The sequence below is a fragment of the Thunnus maccoyii genome, chromosome 7, assembly GCF_910596095.1.
Source record: "Thunnus maccoyii chromosome 7, fThuMac1.1, whole genome shotgun sequence".
In the NCBI taxonomy this organism is placed as follows: Eukaryota; Metazoa; Chordata; class Actinopteri; order Scombriformes; family Scombridae; genus Thunnus; species Thunnus maccoyii.
The window spans coordinates 403,706-428,932 of NC_056539.1; the positions used below are offsets into that span (position 1 = coordinate 403,706).

At 39.3% G+C, this 25,227-nt stretch overlaps 1 protein-coding gene across 3 annotated transcripts; it reads left to right on the forward strand.

Annotated features, from left to right (window-relative positions):
* Positions 1–3,074: 3,074 nt before the first annotated feature.
* phb2b (prohibitin 2b) lies at positions 3,075–21,210 on the forward strand. 3 transcript variants are annotated; one of them, XM_042417156.1, is made up of 10 exons: positions 3,075–3,157; positions 8,538–8,670; positions 10,878–10,962; positions 11,040–11,119; positions 16,092–16,276; positions 16,574–16,703; positions 17,937–18,040; positions 18,818–18,895; positions 19,116–19,195; positions 20,724–21,210. In XM_042417156.1, the coding sequence occupies exons 1-10, from the start codon at positions 3,137–3,139 to the stop codon at positions 20,746–20,748; spliced, it is 921 nt and encodes a 306-aa protein (XP_042273090.1). In that variant the 5' UTR covers positions 3,075–3,136; the 3' UTR covers positions 20,749–21,210. The 3 variants fall into 3 exon arrangements, 2 of the variants coding, with proteins under 2 accessions (XP_042273090.1, XP_042273089.1); XR_006097004.1 differs by lacking the exons at positions 3,075–3,157; positions 20,724–21,210 and adding exons at positions 3,165–3,719; positions 18,504–18,594; XM_042417155.1 differs by lacking the exon at positions 3,075–3,157 and adding an exon at positions 3,167–3,719.
* The last annotated feature ends 4,017 nt before the right edge of the window (positions 21,211–25,227 follow it).

Here is a 25,227-nt window from a genome sequence, read left to right on the forward strand (position 1 = left end):
CATGAGTTTGTAAGATTGGATACATCCCTATAGATATGACAACCCAACGCTATAGAAAGTAGTTAAAATCAGTTCCACCTCAACAAGCATCAAATTCCTGCTTATATATGAATGCATCAGTAATAGTAATCAAATAATATAAAATAATATAACGCTCTTAAAGTAGCCATTCTGCATAGAATAGAATACAACTTTGTTCACAAAAGTGGAAAATTGTCTGGCCCATCCAGCAGTTCATTAAAATATCAAAAAACACATACAAACACCACATAACAACAACACTGACAGTATGAATACTCAAGTAATAACATTCAGAACACTAAGTTTAAGAAACACTATTAACATTGAGTCTCTAAGAATTGAGGAAAGCCTGTTGCTTATGGGTTAATGATTTTTTATATACGTTTGAAGCCAGTGGCGCTGAATACTGAGAATAGAGGATGTATACCTTCCTCCTCACCCTCTGTTCCCTAACCGGCTCTGTGGCCTTCGGATTAGCCACACTGATGGCCAGCTTGCTCCTGTATGGTTACAATACCATGCGGTGATATTAGATGACACATTTTCAATAAGAGTCTTTAGATTCACTGTAAATATCTAAAATACGAAAGTGTTGTCTCATAAGATCAGACATGGTGAAAAATACTGACTGTCACAAATAAAAAGAAAAAAAGATCTGAGTTGTATAAATCTCACCAGAGTTATATCACACTTGATGGCTTTAAACATCATCACATATGCAGCAGACTTAGTTTCAGTCTAAGATGCAGTGGCCTCTAGTGGCATTTAGGTGATCTCTACAAGACAGGAGCTGAGTTCAGGACAGGTGAAGGTTTATCTGAGGACACAGCAATGATGTTTGAATTTTTAAAAAAAAAGCATATTTTGTCTCCTCTGTCCCATTGTATCTAACTTTGTAGGAGGTTTTGGATTTTTATCTGTCTCTGGAAAGTCTGCCTCCAACTCCAGAAGAATGAAGGTGAATAGTATTGTTTTATGCTTCTCACAGCATTGAAAATATATTTTTTAAAATCAGCAGCAACATCTCTCTCCTCAAACGTTATCCCTGTTTCTTCTGGATAATTGTCAAAACAAGCTGACAATTGGAATGAATAGAAAGTAATGCCAATAAAAACTTTTTACAGTGAGGTCTGTGGATCACAAGCTGTAACCCATCATCATTCCTGAGACTTGTATGGTATTTACATAATAATGAGAACATCATTATTATTGGAATATTGATTTCCCTAGTGTCACTGATCTGCTTCATGACAGTGCAACACCCTCTCATATAGAAGGAATAGATGGCAGAGTACTGACATCCCCTGCCTCTGTGTCAGGCCATTACCAAAATGCTTCTATAGTGAATATTTGGCTCTGTGAAGACCTTGATATGGATTCATGTTTTGACAGCCCCCTTCAAGCTTTCAAGTCTGCCGTCTAGTGAATTGTTCCCAAACTTACCTGAATTCTTATTTATCATTTAACCGAATGTTCAAAAGTCAAATTAATTTATGCGACTGCCAACAGATTCTGATGTCACTGGTTGGCAGAGAAGCAGCATGTTAGACCTTGTTTCTTTGAGTCATGTTTATCCTCTACTAATAGTGACTGATGTAGCCACATGCAACACGAATACAACGCAGCAAAGCAACCTTTACTTCCCTCTCCCAACTACTCATCCTCAACTTCTAAATCATTTTTAGCAGCATGTGTATATAATTCTGTCATCTCAGTGTGTGTCTTCAGTCTAACAGAGCAGTGGAAGAGGCATGAAACTTGATGCTAAAGCCTTTCCTTGAAATGTTTGTTTGAAACATTTAATACACTATCTTCATTATCCTCAACTTAAGACAGAACCATCACCCTTTAATTGGCATCATCATTGTTGGCCTCTTTTTTGTATTAATTTATTTATTGATGAGTACAGGTTTAACAGAAATTTTCAAGGTCTATTCACATTTCCCTGTTTTTGAAGAAAACTTCTTCTATTATAAAGAATTGGTTCGACATAATACAGAGGAAAATGAAATTCCAATATTCCCCCTCTTTTGTTTATACCAATTCCCCCACAGTCCCCCATCTCCACTTCACCCAACCTCACCACGGCTGGAAAATTGGACATCTCAACAAAGGAAGGAAAAAAAGGGAAGAAGATAGAAGTTTAGTCTGGAGGTAACACCTTTAGTGAGTTGAAGTATGTTATAAAGGGTTGCTGTTTCCAGAGTTACATTGAGTTACCCATCCTGAAGCCATTGAAAGATGGATGAGGCTCATCTAGATTTCTACTGGAGTAGAAGACGGCATTGTGCAAATAAAGATATGAAAGCTAAAGTGTCTAACTGTTTAGAGGTGAATGGACTACAGTCCTGAGGGCCACCAAATATCACAATAAAAGGGCAGTTTTTAATTTTAGTCCTAAGACAGTCTCATACCTTTTATTTTGGAGCAATGAGACAGACCAGTCAACTGGATACAGATTTATCCTAACAAAGCTTCATAAAATATTGTAACATTACATTTTTACTTCCTGTGAGATTTTGCATCTCTTTCATCAACTAAGTTTCTTAAGGGTGTTCTTTCTTTCTTTTTGAGTGATTTCAACTGTTAACTTACAGTATATACAGTGCTCACAACACTAAAAAATATGCCTGACCAGCAATGAGAGTCCTGCCCTGTTACTACACAATGCTGGACCTCCTTTTTTAGTTTTAGTTTTAGTGTTGGCTGGCTGTAATAATAAATTGTATAATTACAATACACAACACAATAACAATATAATGAATATGGAGAACACTTAGTATGCATTGCATGGCAGGCACACAAAATTATATAATAATAATAATAATAATAATAATAATAATAATAATAATAATAATAATTATAATTATTATTATTATTATTATTATTATTATGTTGTTGTTATTGTTGTTGTTGTGTATTGTAGTAATTCTATTCTATTCTATCTTTTTAATACACCCATGGCGAGAACCTACAATAATTCTTGTTCTAGTGGCATTACTGTTTTTTCAACTAAAAAAGATGGGCCCATGCTGTCTAACTACATGTCCCAGTAGTCTTTGCGGTTGACGAGGAAGGGAGGTTGTCTCGACCTTGGAGTTTGACGTGCAGCAGCATGGCAAACAAGGAGCCGAATGTAAGTGATTTAAATGATAAACGATTTTAAAGTAAGAGTTCTTCACATTGCTGAATGTGCTGTGTGACGTGTTTATATACAACATGTTTATATGCTCTGTTGTTGAGTTAACGTTTACTCTGTTAACCAGCTAAGTTAAATGTTTGCCAGGTTCTGTCAGTTAGCATGTCACAGACTGTTCTGCTAGTTCATACTTTGCTGAAATTCGCATACAGTCGTCGTTATAGCAAGGTCATGTTGTACGACATGACGTGACTGTTTATCAGCAAACTAATGTTCTATCCTGGGTTTAAACAGGCGGAGTGGAGCTGCTCAGTAGGTCCATGCTTATTCATTCAGTTTGTTTAATCAAGAGTTCAGTTTTAAAATGAATCCAAATTGTGGCAAATATTCCAGATGAGACGGTTCTATGTCGTACGTGCTCCATATTTTAACGGGCTTTACTATTGGTTTACCCTTGCGAGGCTCCGCCTCGGCACCTGAGGCCGGGGGAGTGGTTCCGCTGTTTAGCCTTGCAGCCAATTTTTCTGTAAAACTGTTGACAGGACATCTCGAACTACAAGTAAGATCAATTATGACTCTTTGTTGTATGATTTTTTCATCTATGGATGTTTTATATTTGTAAAACTTTCCTCGAACTTGTGGGCGGGGCCAGTGAAAGAAACACCACTGCACACATTCAATGGGCCACACAATGCACAAGTAAACCCGGAAGGTAGAGTTTTTTTTTGGTATATGTGCTAGCCGAGCAATTCTTATTGGACTTAATGGATGTCGTTTTCGGTTCGGTATCCAGCTCTGATAATACATCCATGACAAAGCTCCAGTGCATGCATTGCTCACCTCTCTTTTTCACTCAGCCACCTCCACGACATCTGCAGCTACTGTTTGGCTACTGCTGCTCAGGCCGTGTCAGTAGCTTACACAGACTGGTTAGCTCTGGCTCATGTCCTACTAGCACCTGCTCTGGGTTAGCACCATAGACTGTATAAAAATATGGACGTATTTACGGTGACGTCACCCATTGGTTTCTGAAGAGCGGTTTTGAAGCTCAAAGTGAGCCGCTCCGGCCATCGCCATCTTGGCAGTGCGTGACACTGCCTAACTCCTAGCCAATCAAAAATGGGCAAAGAGACGGGCCGAATGGCTGAAACAAGCCACCTAGCGGCTGGCTGACCTGTCACTCAAAGCAACATGTCCTTCATTATGCATAACTTAATAAAATTTAAACGGGCGAGTTATAAAAAAAATCACCCCAGTACAGTTGTCATGAAAGGGGAAATTAGCTATAGAGATCTAAACCGTTTTTTGTACCAGGCTGTAAACATGTTTGTTTCTGCTGTAAAGTTGGGCATTTTAACATGGGGGTCTATGGGGATTGACTCGCTTTTGGAGCCAGCCTCAAGTGGCCATTTAAGAAACTGCAGTTTTTGGCACTTCCGCATTGGCTTCATTTTACAGCCCCAGAGGTTGCCACTTGGTTAGCACGAGCTAGCAGCACCACTTCGACCCCTGCCCACTCAGTCATGCTGGTGGTGAAATATGTCTGGTTTTGAGGACCTATGGCGTGTACACACTGCTTTTTAGGTTACTGCTGCTCAGGCTGTGTCAGCAGCCATACTAGCTGGTTAGTTCTAGCCACATCATGGTTTGCTAGCACTGTTATCTGGCTAAGTATTAGCAGACAAACCGCTTTGCTCGTTGACTCACTCAACCCTGCAGTCTCCAGTATGCATTATATTACACTGCGGGCCCCGTCGTGTCTGACACTAGGCCTTGTGTCGCTGTTGCCCCCAGGCGAAGCGCTTTTTGGCTAATGAATTCCAGAGGAGTGGCTGCACTAGGAGTGAGCTCCTGATTACATCTCAAACTTGGACCCAAAAAAGTGGAACATTTTGCAAAATAACACTCAAAAATCCTCAGAAAGGACTCTATAGAAGAAGTAATAGCATTGATCAGCAAGAACAGAAGAGAAAACATCATGTTTAGATATATTTTTCAAATCAAAACAACTAGCTAGCTGTCAACTGCTAACTGCTACCTGCTGTTACCAATATTTCAAAGGAGATACAGCACTAAAGAAGCAAACAAGAAGAAAACTTAAAGGATCCCTGCTGGTAATGTAATCCACACATGCTGGAGCCTCTCTATGCACCCTGGATTCAAGAAGTGATGGCATATGACTGGGGGTCACTTGTCATGATGGGGAGTGTGCTTTGTGGTGACGGGGAGCACATGGTTTTCAGGAAGTTCGACTGGCTGTTTGTTTGCCACGGCAGTCGGGCCCAGTGGGCCTCTCTGTCTGTGCAGTGGCTTGCTCACTGCATTTGTGATGCAATCTGCAGGGGTTATGAGGTGATGGATTGTGCTCCTCCAGTGGGCCTGAGGGCACACTCCACGAGGGGCTACGCATCCTTGAGGGTGCTTTTCTGGGGTGTCTCAGTGGAGGACATCTGTCCGGCTGCTTCCTGGTCTTCCACTTATACTTTTGTGCATTCATATCTTAGGGACATGACTGCTAATTCTATGTTTAATTCAGTGCTTGCAGCACTGTGGGGGAACCTTGTCTGGAGCAGACTCAGATGTTTTGTTTATAACATCCAGCGTTGCCAGCGTTAGTTTTTGGCTGGGTTTGGACTAGTGTTGGTTTGGACCCAGCTGGGAGTTCAAAATTTTTGGCTGGACTGGCCACGGACCAGCCCTATAACTGCGGTTGTCTGTGAGTGAGTGAGTGCCTGAGTGAGTGATGAAGTTACACCATTGGCAGCCAAGTGTTGGAGTTTCCCCATTGGCCGGCGTAAGATGATTGAAGCAGAGGACAGCAGTGTGACGCAGAGTGACTGTGTTTCTACTCCAAGCTCTGATGCTCTCTGCTCTGGCGTTAAATGCAGCGAAGTTGGCTGAACTCTTGTTAAAACAGCAGTGTCTATACCGTCTCCTCCTCCACTGTCCAGTGTGATTGACTCTTTGGCTGACAGAGCTGTCAGCAGCCGGTAGGAGAGACACTCTGTGTTGCGTTTGGATTTTATAACTGAACTAAATGCAACTTTTTATTTTTCTGACATTTTCACATCACAAATGGCAGCTGCTCTGCAGGTGTGCTTGATTTGACTGTAACTGCAGTAACAAGGCGGAGATAAGCCTCCTGAATTTGCATTCAAAATGCTGTCAAAACTTTAATTTACAATTTCCACCACAGCCTCCATGATCATTCACCAGGAAAGAGGTAGAAAGAAGGTGCATAGAGGCATGAGAGAGCGCGCAGGGTTAAAGCACCCTAAATAACCATCACTCTGACAAAACACTCAATGCAGAGTGAAAGATGAGACATCCACAGAGTGAAACAGATGAAAGAGCAGGGAGAGTTAACAGATATGTAATTAGAATAGTTATAATTAGAATTAAAATAAGTTCTCTTTCAAATCAAACATGTTAAGACATGAGTGGAAAGTATTGTTCTTGCAACTGCATTTATAACCTTTTTTTTTTTTTGTCTCAAATGTAGCTTAACCATGTCATGTGATATGCAAGCAGCAACCTCTGGGGCTGTAAAATGAAGCCAATGCGGAAGTACCAAAAACTGCAGTTCCTTGAATGACCACCTGAGGCTGGCTCCAAAAGCGAGTCAATCCCCATAGACCCCCATGTTAAAATGCCCAACTTTACAGCAGAAATAAACATGTTTACAGCCTGGTACAAAAAATGGTTTACATCTCTATAGCTTATTTCCCCTTTCATGACAACTGTATGGGGGGTGATTTTTTTTATAAATCACCCGTTTGAATTATATTAAGCTGTAAAGTTGCATAATGAAGGACATGGCTGCTTAGAGTGACAGGTCCGCCAGCTGCTAGGTGGCTTGTTTCAGCCATTCGGCCCGCCTCCTTGCCCATTTTTTGATTGGCTGGGAATTACGCAGCGTCACGCACTGCCAAGATGGCGATGGCCGGAGCGGCTCACTTTGAGCTTCAAAACCGCTCTTCAGAAACCAACAGGTGACGTCACGGTAACTACGTCCAGTCTATGGTGATATGCTACTTCAGTACACTTTACCAGCAAATATTACTGGGATCACTACAGAAAATTGATGAACATTTAAAATCCAGGAATTTACATTATAGACCTTGCCATACACTAGCTTTAGACTTAGTCTTGTTTTCTCAGGTGCCAAGGTGGAGCCTCACAAGGGTAATTTAATAGCGAAGCCTGTTAGAGGGCTACACACTTACTCATAGAACTTACTTCCAGGTAACTACTACTTACTGCAGTAATCTACTTTTTAAATGGACAGTGAAGTTAAATATTCTTCCTGGAATCTTGACTGTCCATTTCTTCCTACACGGAATGATGAGCATCATCTTTCTTATTCTGATCCTCTTGTGTTATCAAGTCAAACTCCTGTGACACCATCACCACCTATGCTCACATCAACTCAGTTTCCACTTTTTCTTCTGAACTGACTGTAGGATGAGGTGTGTGTGTGTGTGTGTGTGTGTGTGCGTGTGTGTGTGTGTGTGTGTGTGTGTGTGTGTGTGTGTGTGTGTGTGTGTGTATGTATATGTAAGTGTATCCATCCTGTACTACTCTATGTTGAATTGACTTTACTGCATGCCATTTGTGTAGTTCTAAATGCCCATGGCTGCAATTAACGTTTATATTCATTAGTGAGCAATGTGTTGTTTTTTTATCAACCGATTAATCATTAAAGTTAGGAAATGGTGAAAAATATTGATAAAATGTGAAAAATGTCTGTTAGGAAGTCCCATTCCAAAGTGACATCTTCAAATGTATTGAAGAGATATTTAGTCAACAATTATGTCAAACTAAGGGTGTATATCTCTCCCTGTAAGATGATTCCATACGTATCTAGATGCATCATCCACAATCCGGTACAAAACCAACACCAATACATTGTAACTATATGATGAGTGGCAGGACTCACACGCATACAGGCTACAGGCACAGAGAGGGGGACTTTGGGACAAATGGTTCTTAACAGATGTATCGATTTTTTTCAGAATTTTGTTCAGAACTTGGGTCGGATCTGTCGTTGTTCATCGATGTAGCTAAAACTTTGACTCTTATATCGATTTCCCGATACGTTTGGTCAATCTATACAGTTTGCTGCTGTTCTCTGTAAAACAATAACAGTGCACAGCAGCAAACTGGAACCAGATAATTATTTCAATAGATGACTTAAATGATTATCAAATTTGGTAACTATTAATTTTCTCACAAATAACTAATCAATTAAGTGACCAATAATATCCGGCTACTCTAAAGTCACACATTGAGGACATGACTATGATCTATATATGTCATATATGTCATTGTGTTGCTATCTCTCTCGTCTTCACACACACAAACGCATCAACTGAAGCGTTTCGTCCAGCACCTGAGGGACCTGGCAGGTCGGTTATCTTCGTCCGGTGGCAGAGGGGCAGGATTGGGACTGAAGCTGCTGATTGGAGCCGGTGCTTTGGCATATGGCGTTAAAGAAGCCACCTACACAGGTAAACACACACTCGTACAGTAATCACACCAAGCTTAAATATGTGACAGATGCAGGTAGATGCAGGTTCAAGTCCCAAGATGGCACTGATAGTAATACACTAAAACTACCAGGAGACTGTTGTATGTGGTCCTTCTTACACAGAGTTCCACCCTGTTAGCGACCAAACAGCAAGGCACAGGATGCAGGTTTTTGTGGTTTCAAAAGGTGGGTTTTTATGTACCCAAAAATGCAAAAAGAATAAAGCAATCATGATTAATAACTAAATTGGGCCATAAAAGAGGTCAACAGAACAGAGCTTACCTCAAAATACAGCAAACTGAGCTGCATAACTGAACTAACCTCAACAGAGACAAAACTGACCTCACTAATGACACATGAGGGGAACATATTGTCCGTTTACACCTTGCATTAAAATGCGTCTCGTATCCAGATTGTATCTAGATATGATTTAACCTGATTATATTTACACCTGGTATTAATATGTGTCTCCAGTGTCCACATTGAGACCCGATTGAGATCTGAACGCTCTGTCCAGCCTAAACAACTGAACGCCACATCCTCCTCACGGGTCCAAAAAAAACAACAAACAGAAAAACATGATGGCCATTTGTGAAGCTGCACTATTGTATGGACTTTTGCTTGCTTTTCGAAGCGGGGGAAGAAGCCGACACTTGGCTTGGCTCTTGACTCCATCTACAAGTGTCTTGAGCATCCATAGCTTTCGCCCACGTAGTTGTTTTATGTGGATTGACAACGAAATTGCATTTACACTGTGTTCAATGTGATCACAATCCATCCTCAATGCATTGTGGGTGCATTTACACCTGTACTTTCATGTGTTTAAGCACTATCCGATTGCAATCCGGTCACCCAAATGTTAATCCAAGGTGTGTTTACTGGCTGGTCAAACCATTTTACAAACACGAGGGGTGGCCAAACCACAATAACTAAATCAACTATAAATAAACACATAGACAGTTTGCTGCTAACTGAGTATTAAGTCAATCTAAATTAAAGTTAAATTGACTACAAAATACACAAACACAAGGCCCCCCCCTGCACCACGCACATACAGGCAGGAGAGAGAGTGAGTTACCATGGTTACAGGGACGCTCTGTGTCTCTGTCATTCTTAAACCTTTTTGTGATATACTGTTCTTGATGCATTCTTGGTTTTCCCAGCACCCTCAGTCTAACTAATCTAGACTAGTGCAGGTGGCTGTTTCTTGAGGACCCCCAGACCCCCTCGCAAATTACGTGTCTTTCTAAGTTTGCTCCCCCATTTTAAAACCCGGCACCCAAGTATGGAAGATATTTTTGGTCAAAATTAAAATTAAAAGTCCAAATAGAAAATTAAAAGAGATAAAAATAAAAAAGATTATTTTACCACACTATTAGGAATAATCAGGCCATATTTAAACTTAAAAAGAAAAAGAACTAAAACATCAAATTTAAAATGTAAAATGATCATTTGAAAATGTAGAGTGACAGTGAAAAAAGTTAAATGTAAAATCTTTTTCATTTTTATTTCTTTTAATTTTCTATTTGGACTTTTAATTGGAATTATGAGCAGTAAGTGTAACCTCCAAAGTTTGGAGCCAAGGAAGAACAATTAAATCAGTTTTCAGCTTCAATGGCCAACATAAAAAAAAAAAAACAAGCCAGAAATCTTGGTGTAGCTATGGACATACATTTTAATAGCCAGATTAAGACAATTACAAAAGTATCTGACTCTCACCTTAGAGGACAGGTTTCGGGTTTTTTCAAGTCTGTCTTACTGTCATACTGATGTTGCAATATGTACGTAGAAATGGGTCTTGGCCGCTGTAACTGTTCCTACTCTCCTCACTGGCCCTTAAGATATTCTCTCTGGACTCAACAACACTGTAAAATATGTGGGACAAAATCCACAGCCCTGTTCTGTGCAAAAATGATATTCAGCTGAAGCTAATATGACGCTTCAGTGGTCTGACTCCATGAGACGTATACACTAAGAAAATGACATTGTTTTTATTCATTGATTCATTGATTTTCTGCTTTTCACAAAGCTATAAGCACTGAATCTTTCCCAGTGCTTATATTTTACCAGTGGTAGTAATTCTCATATTCTGTGTGTGTGTGTGTGTGTGTGTGTGTGTGTGTGTGTGTGTGTGTGTGTGTGTGTGTGTGTGTGTGTGTGTGTGTGTGTGTGTGTGTGTGTGAGCAGTGGAGGGTGGTCACAGAGCTATCATCTTCAACAGGATTGGAGGGATGCAGATGGACACTGTTCTGGCCGAGGGGCTGCATTTCAGGTGGGATCAGCTGATCGATGAACTGACTGGTTTCAGTAATTATAATGATCAGTCTTTGATTAGCGTCTGTGTTGTAGGGTGCCATGGTTCCAATACCCTATCGTCTATGATATCAGAGCCAGACCCAGGAAGATCTCCTCTTTGACTGGCAGCAAAGGTAACACACACACTCACACACACATATATACTGACTATTGACTGGCTCTTAACTTTTATGATTGGCTGAATGTAAGTAATTGTAGTAGAAATGTGCTGCTGCAGCTTAACAGTCATCTTAATGTGTCATGGTGAAAACTTGACTCTTGTAACCTGTAGGGATACAGGGAAGAAAGGTTGTACTTCGATGACATATTGAGATTTTTTGAATGACATATTTAATCATCATTTTTAAGGTCAGGAATAATCTCGCTTTTTGCACCCTATACAGATCAGAGTCCAATATATACTTATTATGTTCATACACTATACAGCTGCAGAATGCAAAGTTCGGCTAGATTAGTAAATGTGTTTAACAGATGAATTGCTCTGCATTTAGAAAATGTAACCTGCAAAGTCACTCCACAATATGTAACACACTGAATTGTTAATATTTGGGGTTTTAACACCTTTAACAAGATCGGTACCTGAATCTGACTATTCAGTCTAAGCTGATTCACCCGTTTGGGCCAGTACTTTGAATGTTTGATGGTGAACATGAAACACTGATGTGAAACCGCCATGAAATATTGTGTGCGTGACAAAAACTATGGTTTTTATCGAGACCGTAGTCATCTCCCTGTCCCCTCTCATCCACTATGTTTTACAGCCACATGGAGCTCGTTGTATTAATAGCAAACTGACCATGACTCACACTGGTGGTCACTGATAATTCTCAGGGCTGCATAGTTTTCAACTATAGACTGATGCTGAATATAACATACTAGCTTTTTATTAAAAACAAAGTAAAATGATGAGTGAAAAATGAGTCCCATTTGGTGTAAAATGTTCTAACTCACTGGAATAGCCTACATCAGAGGTCACGTAAGCAAAGAAAAAAAAAAGTCCATAAAGTGAAAACAGGAGTGACACAGACTCCAGGCCTGTATAGAATTTACCATGCATCTAGAATCAATCACCCCTACACTAGTTACAGCTTCAAATCATTATTTTAAAATCACCGTGTCCTCTGACAAAATCAACATAAAGAAGAATCAAGTGCTTTGGAAGCGTCTTTCAGCACATCACGGCCTGTTGTGGACAGAGACGAAACACAATGCGCACCTGGCGCAGAAGTAGAGATTTATTTAGATCAGTTCCACAGATCTGCACATTTATCAACTTTTTATTTTTTTACGGATGTAGTGGCGCAACAAGTATGCAAGATATATCACAATCAGGTTCCAAATGGTTGTGCCAATGACACGTTTACCAGCCAATCTGCCTTTTGTGGCTTCTACTTCTGAGCAGTTAAGTTTTTCTGTAGTTTTACCATCACGGCCCTCTTTGCAATGAGTGTCAGCTCTCTGCACTGCTGCACTGCTCCAACAGAGCTTTCCTTACACAGAGAAATGGGGGTGTGGTAGTATACTAATCACCAATAGTGGGCATGCACCCGTTAAGTTAGAATGATTCTGATTTACTAACATACGCATGGTGGTAAGAACAAAATTGGCCAGTGCGCATGTGTCATGAATCTGATGGTAATTTTGCGTGCACACTTATTTTGTGTGCCAAGTAAGAATATTTCTGCGCACATATTAGTGAATGAGGCCCAATGTGTATATACAGGTGAAACTGTTTCTGTAATCTGTAAACAGGATACAAATTGTGAGGGGAGTGCTGAAATAAATATTGAATGGAATGCTGAAATAATATTGTATGGATAAAAAAGTGATGTTAATTTATAAACATACAATAGGTTTATATGTGTGTGATTGACTATATCAACGTTTAGAATGAGTGATCACAGAGAAAGTTGGAGATGACAGAACGTTGTCCTCTTAACTCCATCAATGTTTTCAATGGATTATGTTCACCTATGCCCCATCTATTTTTGACAGAGGCCACATCAAGCAGCATTGAGCACCCGGTCAATTTTCGAAATAAAACATCCTGTGCAGACTCCCGATTGTATATATCAACAATTAACGCAATTAATACAGACAAATAAAGATACCATTTAACTATGTAGCCTACTTAACCATAGTAGAAGCACAAAAATCAAGGAAAATGACCAAATGAATGAAAGCTGAGCAAGTTAACAAAATCAGGCAGTCGCCCTGCTAATGCAGTAATAACAGTAGCCTAAAGTGCTTTATCAGCTTTGACAAGGCTGCCGTAATTACTGTAGTAGGAGTGCAACTGAATTTAAAAGGAGGAAAAGCGGCGCATAGTACACAGGGATTCAAATCAGTAAAAACACTGAATAAAGCAGTTTCACATAATCATGTGAATAAAGCAGTTTCACGTTAAAAATCAGTGTTTCTCCGAGGCTGTTCAGTGGACACAGGACGTTTGGGAAGGGCTCTGTGTAAGCTGAGCTGCTGCTAACGTTTGCTCAGCTTGTTTCTCTGACAACTTAAGATCCAGACGTCTGATGACTAAAATCCTCTATCTGGTTAAAAGATATACTTAAAAACGACCAAGATCTAAAAAGTTTATCGTAAAATGTGGCTTAAAACTGAATAAAAGTTCATTCATGACAGTGGCTGGCAACGCTGACATATTACCTTCTATGCGTATACTCTTTGGTAGATGTCATTGTAGTGGACAACCAGAACGCTGATGCATGTGCAGAAGATGATTATCATCTTGTGTGCATATACTCACTGGTAGAAGGGGTATAACGCCATTGACAGGCGACCAAATGAAACGGATTGTTAACTTGATTACGGCTTTCTCTTTGAAAATTGTTGGAAACATTTGGGATAATGTTAGTACACAACTTAGCAAAATATATAACATAGATCTAGTTGTTTTTAGATATTTTAATGCGGAATAGTTACATATTACAGCTTTAAATTCACACATTAGAAGAAAACAGGGCCTGACCAATACTGGATTTTACTAATACAAATGTTATGGAGTAAAAAAATTCCAATATCAATATATCAGTTGATAATCTTATATATACAGAATATATACATAAATGCACATTTTTTGCAATGTTCCTTCAAATATGGTTATCAAACACTTCTGACAAATATATGTAATGGAGGCATGATATTTTACAGTTTAAAAATAAACTTTATTGTGTAAAATGATGTCAGTGCACTGAAACAGTAAACTTCACTGGGAATTTAATAATTATAAATAACTATAAATAAAACAGAACAAAAAACCACATGTACGTATATATTTAACTTGAATTAAGAAAAAAGATCAAATATACATAATATGCTGCCTATGTAACTTTAAAACAATATCTCTTGAAAACTCTCTCTCTTGTAGAAAACATTGGCAACGTGTGCTGCTATTTATACTACTAGTGATGTCAGAGTGTGGTCTGGTTCAGGAGTGGTTTAGTTGACCTCACTCACATTTAGCATTGTATCTGAGAGCATCAGAGGGTTGTGAAAAAATAAGGGTGCAGAAATGGGGTATCGCACCGCATCATCCCCATCACCCCTCTCTATTTCATGTACAGTTCTGTTTGTAGTTGATCAATTTTGAGACACAACCTTGTTTGTAAAACTTTGTAGCCTGCCGTCCTATCATCTTGCGTTGCTCTTTGATGTGTGGGCTACTCTACTGATGAATGGAATCATCAGTGTTTAGGGGGTAGTTTTATATTTAACATAAAGGAATGAAGACATTCAGGATATACTTTTGGTGTAAAAGAATTGATTACCCGTGCCACCAATGGGGGCATTTATGAAATAGAACGCATCACATCTGCATTCCAGAAAATAATGCAGTAAAATGCAGGGAGTGGTGGTTTAAAGGTTTCAGGCCAATTCATGGTTTCTGTGTATGTCAGCTGGGGACCTGCACATGGACCATGCGGAAAAACACGTTATTCTATACATTCTACACTCGGGGATCTGCAGACACAGACGCGTTCCACATGTGCACACTAGAACACAAGGTTGCAGCCTTGATAACTTTCCAGAGTTGCAAAATCCAGACCGTGAATATTACAAACTGCTGTGTAGTGTTTTTCTGATCAGCCTTTAAATGCAATAATCTGTTACTCCAACAGGACTTGCTGGATCGTATTTCATTGTCTCACCAGCATTTTAAACCAGGGGCTGCTGTGGCTCAGGAGGTAGAGCAGGTTGTCCACTAAACGGAAGATCGGCAGGTCGATTCCCGACTCCTCCAGTCCACATGTTGAAATGTCCTTGGTCCTTGTTTACAGTCTGAATGCAGCTGAGGAGTTCCTGTATGTTGCTGAATAACAAGAAAAAGTAAAAAAAAGAGAATTTTGTGTGCAACAGCTTACTAAGAACATGATTACAATACACAGATACAGTAGATGAGACAGGCATTCCTGTTTGCCCTTAAACGCATGCACAGTTGGCGTACAGTCCGTGCAGTCTCAAATTTTGGTCTGTGTGCGGTCTCTCATGGACATGGTCAGTTGACGAAATTTACACCATGTGGAAAGCATGAATTGGCCTATACAGAAGTGAGCTTGTGATGGGAAGGTTGTTGTTCAATCCTCAGACTCTGGGTGGGGAAAGTGAAAGAGTGAGCAAGGCCCTTAACCCTAACTGCTCCAGTGGAGCTTCCCAGCAGCCAGTAGATCAGACTGTGGTTATACTGGGCAGCTTCCAGGTTTGAGTGTGTGTAACTGAGAGTATGGTCAGTGTTTCTGCAAAAGAGAAGTTTCCTCTCAGTCAAATGTCCCTTAACAAATAAAGGTTAAAAAGATATGCCAGCAAAACACAAGTTTTAATCTCTCCTGTGTTAGAAAACATTTTTGAGACATTGGCCCATTATGCACAGTATTTAACCTATGGGAGTAACAACTACTCAGAAAGAGCAGGAGGATTTGGAGTCACAGTCAGAGGCTGGTCAGTTTGTGTTTAAACGGGTTAAACTGGATCCTGTTTTAATCAGCATACTATAACATACATAACTTGATTTTCTGTAAAATATTTAATCTCTCAGTAACAAGTGTCTAATGTGTGTGTGTATGTGTGTAGATCTGCAGATGGTCAACATAGCGGTGCGGGTATTGTCCAGACCCATGGCGTCCAACCTGCCAACCATGTACCAACAGCTAGGGAAGGACTACGATGAGAGAGTCCTGCCCTCCATTGTCAACGAGGTCCTCAAGTCAGTGGTAGCAAAGTTCAACGCTTCGCAGCTCATCACACAGAGAGCACAGGTACTGTTCTCACCACATCCTAACAGCTGATAAAGGTCTGTGATTTTTGTTTTTAACACTGTCTGTATTTATAGTTTCCCAATCAAGGATGTAATAATTAACTGTTTCAGCATTACCTGAAACTATTAATATTATTGTGAAGTATATAATGATACTCTGACGGTGTCAGAGAGACGACCTCAGCGATTAATGCAATCCAATATACTAAAACTACAAACCACTGCCTCAAGGCTTGCCACAGAGTTCAGTACATACCTGGTGTAATGTTGAATATTGTTGGTCTTTATTGTTGTCTAGGTGTCCCTGCTGGTCCGCAGGGAGTTGTTTGAGAGAGCCAAAGACTTCAACATCATCCTTGACGATGTAGCCATTACTGAGCTGAGCTTCAGCAGCCAGTACACTGCTGCTGTAGAGGCCAAGCAAGTTGGTAAGGCTCCTCCGTATACCACATAGAGGCAACAGAATCGCTCATGCTGACTGATGTTTGTTGTGTTGTTCAACAGTCCCGTTAATCTCAGACTATTTTGTTTTGAGCTTCAATTTAAACAATAAAAAAATGTTGTTTTTGAATTTAATTGTTTAAATTCAAACAGCCATAAAGGAAAGCTGTTTGATTATCACAGCAGGCTGAGTAGGATTTTTAAAGAATTTGTTTTCATGAATTCTTAAGTTGCACATCAGAAGGGGTCTCTTTATTGAGACCCAATGTGTTGCTTTGGTCTGATTGAGCCAACAGACAGTCACATGACTGTCTCTGCACCATTTGTCATTATTTAAGACAAAGACTTTATGATGAAAAGTACTATGAAATAATGAAACAAAATGATCAATGGTCCACACTTTGGGTCTCCATAATCAGCAGGTGGCCATTGTCTTTTCAGTTGTCAACATCTGATATGATTGTCAGTTGGCGCAACCCCAATGTATGTATTAATATTGTGTGCACTAAGACCACACATGTCCAGTGATTCTCATGAGGTGCACTTTAAATGGAAGCTTATTCAGGAAACATTGAGTGCATTATATCATAGGCCAGCAGAAGAACAACATAAAGAACACCACCCCATTTGAAGGCACTAATTGTCAGAAGATATTCCAACTGAGAAAATGTAAAGAAAAGTTCTTCATTCTCATGTAAAGTTTGAAAAGTGCAAAGTAAGCAAACAGTAGTCCTGCCACTGAGTCATACACTGTGTTGCCTACAGCTAGTTTGGCTATTTTCACTACAGCTGTTTCACTGGCAGTAACTGTGTTCATGGAAAGGTGTAGACTATTCAATAAACAAGTTTATACAACAGAGCGAATCTGATGAAGCAACGTGCAAAACGCGTAGTTCGCTCCATTTGTTTTTTTAATGTAATCTAAAATCTAAAATGTAATCTAAAATAGTGTCCTGCTTAGTATTCTGGTGTGCACTGAAATACTTTTTTGATTTTCTGTAATTTGCCCTGCATCAGCTGGCATCCAGGAAAGAGGCACTGCTGTGCACGGGGTATCTTCATTTTTTTGAAGTTTATACTTTTGTTTGTAGAAATGTTTCTTGCTTTAGTAACGGTATATATTATGTTTCACTTTGGAGGTTTTTGACAAAGTCTTAAAATTCATTTAATTTGTACTTAGAACTCATTAATTGTGTGTGTGCATGTGTGTGTGTGTTTAGCCCAGCAAGAGGCCCAGAGAGCCCAGTTCTATGTGGAGAAAGCCAAACAAGATCAGAGGCAGAAGATCATCCAGGCTGAGGGAGAGGCTGAAGCTGCCAAAATGGTAACTGACTGTCTGACTGGATGACTAACCTGGTTCTCACTAGCCAGGTTTTCAACCAAATGTAGCTCAAATTTTAACCAAATTTCCAGGAAATGGCAAAGAAGATTTGAATTGATGTGCACTTCCATCCACTACTGTTGTGTAAATATTAGAAGTTGGGTTGTTGACATAAACAATTGGTGGCACAAAATTCCTAGTTGCAAAAGCAATGTAGAATGGATGGAAATATGACATTTTAGTTTGTTTCATATATTCATTTGAGGAATGTTACAGTTTCCTCATTGCTCCACACAGATCTGATGTTTTTGTCTTCTGCTTTTTGTTGTCTCTTCTTTGGACGTTTAAGTCACCTGCTTCATGCACATAACTTTTTTCCTAAGTCTATTTCCACTGCACTCTGTCACATTTTGCATTTTCAAGATGCTTATATTTAATTTTACAATTTTTCAATGTTTCCATTCAGGTTTTTTTATGTGCAAATCGAAATGTGAATAAAAACAGGTGGATGGAAACACACCTACTATTGAAACAGAAACAGCAGCGCTCCACCTCAGGTGATTTATCCTACTGAGAAATTAACTGATCTGTAATATCAGTGCTGCCAGTTTATGTTAATATGTACTTCAATCACACAATGAAACCGTTTTATTGACCATAAGGACTTTGAATATCTAAAGAAGAGAAAAAGAAACAGTGTCATTTGCTGCCCTGCATCACATTTCTGGTCATGTTGTATGAATGGCAATATGCTGACTAAACAAAAACTGTGTTTGTCAGCTGGGCCGAGCAGTGACTAAGAACCCAGGCTACCTGAAGCTGAGAAGAATCAGAGCAGCACAGAACATCGCTAAGACGGTCAGTACTGCTGTTTGTCTACTACTGTCTATTATAGTCTGCTACTGTCTACCGCAGTCGTTTTAAGACATCTTTGGATTAAGACTATTTAAGGATTATGAGAATTTGTTTATTGAGAGTTTGCATTATATGTTTACATTACATAACATGGTGATGATCATGGTGGTATGGCAGTGATGATGAAGATGATGATAATGATGGCTGTTGTGTCTGCTTCCAGGTGGCATCATCTCAGAATAAGGTGTACCTTAATGCTGACAGTTTGGTCCTGAACCTACAAGACCAGACAATGTTTGACAAGTAGGTTTACACACACACACACAAACACACACACACACACACACACACACACACACACACACACATTATAAATATGTTCCCATATTAAAAGTACCATCCTTTTCTGTCACGTTAACTAAGGCTAACACAACACACGCACACACAAACATTTTACTTATACACACACACACAAACATTTTACATATATATGTAAAATGTTAATGTGTGTGTGTGTATATGTTTTCTTTTTTTTCTGTCATTCCTACTTTCCAGGCAGTCAAACTCATGAAAACACAACCTTCTTTCCTTGAAAAACTTAGATTGACAGAAAAAATGTTAATTCATGGTTCACTTACTAGCTTTTTCTAGGGCTTTCAACTGCCCCATGGTCTTCTTCAGTGGATAAAGTTTGCTTAATTGCCACTGAAATGACAACATCTCCATGACAATGTACATAATTTATTTCTAAGGCCCTGCCAGGCCTTTACTATAGTTGAGTTTAGTTAGTTAGAACTAAAGGACTGTAAACTGGATCAAAGAGTGTTTTTAGAAGTGGTTGTTCTGTTAGCTAACATTACCGTCACTTGAATGTACAGATTTCTTGCAATTAGTTAAGTAACTTTGTGACTCATGGTAAACTGTGACATACCTGTAATGGATAAGATTTCAAATGCAGCAAAGCTCATGTTCTGTTAGCTACTATGTTCTGTTAGCTACTAAAGATAACCTTTGGTGTCTTGTGCACCCACATGGGCGCACATGGGGGACTCAACTGCACAGTATTCCACTGATCTACAGATGGTGATTGGATATCGCCCCTGATGGCCCGATTTGATTTGATTTTGATTCACTGTCCAGAATCAATGAATTTCAATTTGATTCAATTCTTGATTCAGTTACATCAGATAAATATGAGTACTGTATAAAGCTTTTCTCAGTTTATCCTGGGAAATTAAATTACTTCTGCATTCAACAAGTGAGTAACACTGTTGAACATTACAGGCTGGATTGTCAACACCTTTCCTTGTTATTGTTGTAAGGATTTTTTTCTTGAGCAAATGCAAAAAGAACATGACACATCTATATTATTTAGGCCGACGTGCAAAACAGCTAGAATAATAAAAGACCTGCAATACTAGCAAGAGCTTCATCATTATGCATATTTAAAAAATTAATGCTATCCCATACATCAACGCATAGACTGTCAAAATTGGACTGTTAAAATAATCTTTTTGCGCATGTAATAACTCAGTTTACAAAGTAGATATTTTACCAACGAGTAAACACTGCACACAACACACAACATTTAGTGCCCATGGACAAATGGTTGCTGAGTAAAGGCTCAAATGCAAAGATCAATCTCTCTCTCTCTCAATATATAAAATATGTTAACATGTTCAAATAAAAACATCATTGCCAAACAATATTCCATATAAAATAAATTTACACAAAAGCTTCCCAGTAACAGTAAAAAGAACAGAACTGATGACACCTACCCTGTGCAGCAGTGTGATAGTGCTGGTTAATGAAGTTTGCTGTTGTTTTTCAGCTTGTCACTGGGCCGAAAGAAGTGATGAAGACACAAAGAGAGGCAATTGATCTGCCCGTTATCAACTTCTGAACAGTCTGTATCAGTTTTTCACAGAGAATCAACATACATGACTTTGGACAAGTATGAATGTGGACGACAAGAAAGAGGAGACTTTTTTTTACCCGTCTCAGATATTTGGGAGTGGCCTGTGTTATCTCTGAAGTTTGTCAATTAATTATTGTATTGGAACAAAACAGTGATCTCATTTTCACAATGAACAAATCAGTAAGTAATACATTTGTTTTTGGACAGATAGAAAGTACAAAGTCAAACAAACCGGATGAGCACATATCAGCCATATCTCCACCAAGGTGGAGGTGGTGTCACAGATGTTTGGTTATGTGTGTGGATTCATGAAGTAAACATGTAAATGCAGCCACCTGTGTTGGCAGACCAAGTTAATACAACCTAATTTATCATTTAATAAACTTTTATTGTAAGTGAACTTTGTCATGTCATCCCTATATAGCAATATGATTTAATTGGATCACAGTTATAGTTAGTTGTATTCGTATGATGAAGACAATAAATCAAAGTAAAACAGTTTATCAGAGGGTACATCAGAGAGTTCTCCTGCACAAGGACGTTTTCCCTACTTTTTCCCAGGATTCACCTGGGCGTCTCTCTCATCTCTATGATCATACATGATTATGAATCATTAATAAAAAGGTTAGTGTTCACATTTTCTCAGCCATTCAGTCATCACCTTATCAGTTGATCAGTTGTACTTGTGTCAGGCCTCCAGAGTATTTTCAGTATTCACGGGAGGATCATGGGGTTTGACCATGTATAGTTTTTGCTGAGGCACCTGCAGCATTTGTGGTGAATTTCCCAACATCCCTCTTCTGACCTTTGACACATAACCATGTAAGAAAACCATATGACCACAGCACATACATAGGTCAATTCTTACTGTACATTCAAAGGAGGTGGACATGGTGATGCTGACCAATGGCAAAGAAGTATGAATACAGCCCCTTATGACAAACGTCAGTAAACAAGGCAGTCTGCTCACACTAATGTGTTCAGTGATTTAAAGTATCCAAAATGTTCAATCAAAGTAAATGTGAAAGACAGTCTTCCCTTGAGGTGTGAGTGTGCTCTCTGGCTCTAGTCTGTAACAGAGGTCAGTCAGTTCAGCAGGCACACTGATGGGGGGCTTACATCTCACTAATTCAGGCTAAATAACTATGTTGCACAAATCTAGTTGTGGACTGTGTTCATTAATGCTTTACTGTATATTCTGGGTCTTATAGCCTTAAGACCAAGGAAGGACTTCAGATTTCTTGTGCCCTCTGGAAGAAAACAAAGACATCGTATAGGGGACACTAACTGATGGCAGTAGCAATAACACTGTATTTTCTAAAACCTTGTTTCTTACTGTTCACTTTACAAGTTTGTTAATTACTGCTAATTGAGCTGTGTCTTGCTCCTGTTAACAGCAGATGACATTGATTGTTACCATGGAAAAACAGCTCTTGGGTATGAAAAAGCCTTCAATTTGGGGTTTTTTGTGTGTGTGTGACTTTCATCGATGAACTAAGCTTGGCCTAATAGCAGTAATCTTTGTGGAAGCAGATCCAGGTGCCTCCACTAGAGGGAAGTAAAACTCAACTATAAGCTGTGTGTGTGTGTGTGTTAATGTGTTTGGAGGGGTGAATGTAGATTGATTACAGTGCTGAACTTGTGTCGATTCCTACTGTGAATCTATTTAAATGTCTCGCTCTCTCAGTGGGTATTTTCAGCTGCCATGTTTCTATGGCAACAGTAACATCATGCATTAGGGTTCAGCAATGCCACAGTGACAAGGTGTGACATCAGAGCAGGTGGTTGTCTTTCTGTTAAAAAGCAACCACATGATGGAACACTGCTTGGTCCAAATGTCTAGATGTTGATGGCATTATGTACAAAGGTAAAGTATCTTAAATTAATAAACATCTTGACACATTATAATTGTCTTAACATCCCCATTTATCACTTCTTTCCTCTGTTCACACCAGAAAGTAACACAGCAGACATGCACACCCATCTTTGCAAAATAGGTGGTGCTGGAAGTTTGGTGTCTAGACTACTGCGCTCAGTTAACCAGTGTTGAGCCTTGGTTACAGGTTTGGCTATCAGCACTAATGAATGATTATCAAAGATAATAATTATTAAAATCAATAGAAATTATTAATAAGAATTAATCATGATGGGGCACCACCCTCGAGTCAGGGAAAAAGACAACCAATTCAGTCCCATAAAATTTACTAAGCTATCATTACGGAACTGATAATTAACTTGATAACTATAACTGAAATTTCCATATCAATAGCTAGTGAAGCTTGAAGGATTTTGGAGGTCTTTGCAGAGCAGAGGTTGGCAACGTTCACCCTTGTGCAACATTAAACAGACAGCATGTATATCCAAAAATATTTATTTAAAAAGATAGGGTAAAACACACACAATATGTAATCTAGCTAGAGAGGCTATATGGGTGTGTGTGTGTAGGAAAGCAGGCAAAAACTAAATGGTGGAACTCAGACCACGTGCTGGCTGAAACAAAGGAAAATTACAAAGATGGCTGACAAGGAAGATAGCACCAGAACTACATGGCGTGAGAGGGGACAAAGGAAGAGGGTGTCTTCTTTGTTCTGCCTCCATGTGTTGAACATATGTTATGTCAGAACAGTGTGTAAATGTGTGTTTATGTTAAAGCCAATTTGTGTAGGATATGATGCCAGGTTAGCAAAGAAGATAGTGCATGCAAGACCTAGTAGTCACTGTGTGTGAAGCATGCTAACATCAACTTAATATTTGCACTCAGCCAGTGCAAATGTACTCTGCTAGTGATTCCACTGATCGCAGATATTGCATTGAGTTGGAGTCTGAAACTTTACTGTGATAAATACTGGTGTGACCAAGCCCTTGCTCAAACTCTTTTTATTAGGAACTGTATTGTTATAATTACTGAAAGAATGTAACATCAGCATCACTGTGTGACATTTGTTTCTTAGAGCAACTACACGCTAAATCTGTACAGAGGAAACTTTGTTTCCAAATTCTATTGGCTAAAAGGCTGAAGTTTGTTCATCATTGCTGGGTGTGGTCAGGTGTAGTTTGTTGTACTTGTGTCCCAAGCATGATGAAGCATTGCATTATAACCCTGTAAGCATTATAATGCATAGTTTAAGCCATGTAAGTGTCCTTCAGGTCACTAGCAGTTCAGAATTAATTCAGATCAGAATCTGAAAGATTACCACTCACATGTAAACATGAGGTTTCATCAAGACATGAAAGTTACCCCCAACACTACAATGGTTGTTAATTAATCTACACAGAGACAAGCAGTCAATAAACTGTTAAAATGTTTAAATTGACCACTAATACAGCCTGTAACAGACCATTTGACATGTGCCAATACATATCAAATGTACTGCAGCTTTGGACAGAACTGCTGAGTTCACATTTTTCACACAGATTTATGTGTGTATCTAATAAAAAAAGACCTCCACTTGTACATAAGAAATATCCAAATCAAGAGTCCATTGATTACATTTACTGAGCACATTCAGGAGGATGATTTTGATTTGGATCCCATGACCTTTCCTTTAGTTCACCCTTCAGGACAAAGTGTACACTTTCAGCCTCACTGTTGATGAGGCTGTCAAGAGTAAAGAACATTACAGCCTCTAAGGGATGCTAGAAATGTTTGAGACTTTAGTCTTGTTTTTTGCTGTATCCTAATACATTTTGCTAATATCTCATTGAAGATTTACAATTATACATAAGTTACAATTAATGTCCATGTTTCACTTCTGTTATATCAACAGTAATGCACACTTACTTATCTGTGGCACTAGTTTAAAATGCAGACAATGGATTTTTGAGTTCACAACCAGAAAAGTGCAGCATGAATCCTGTTCTTCAAGCACAACCATGGGAGTCTGACACTGACATGGACAAGAAGTGGATGAAGATTATGTAATGCCACAGACACAATAAATATGAAGCCATGTACATCAACACTGGCACAAAGTGATGTGCAGGCTGCAGCAGATCTCTCAGGTGGGCTTCACAGGAACCCAGTTGACCTGTTGAAACAAGCAAACAACATCGCAAACACCTCCTCACTATCTCTGAGTCACTCACTGAGCTTCAAACACTCCCAGCTACAAAGCTAAAGTGACAGTCTCCATTGTCATGTTCTGGTTGGTAAAAGGAGAGGCAGCAGGGAGGCCTCATGTTCAGACAAAACTAAATGGCTGCAGCCACAGTGTCCTTGAGAAAGTTACCACCTAGATATCCCTCTGCTTCTTTACCGTAAATAAGACAGACAGCTGTATGACTAAAAACTCAAAATTCATACTGTGCACAAATGATTTAATTAAACTGACTGACAGATTTCAGCCCTGGTTGATTTGGAAACACCTGTGCTTACTGTTCCTAACAATGCAAACTACTACTGTATAGGGAAGAAATT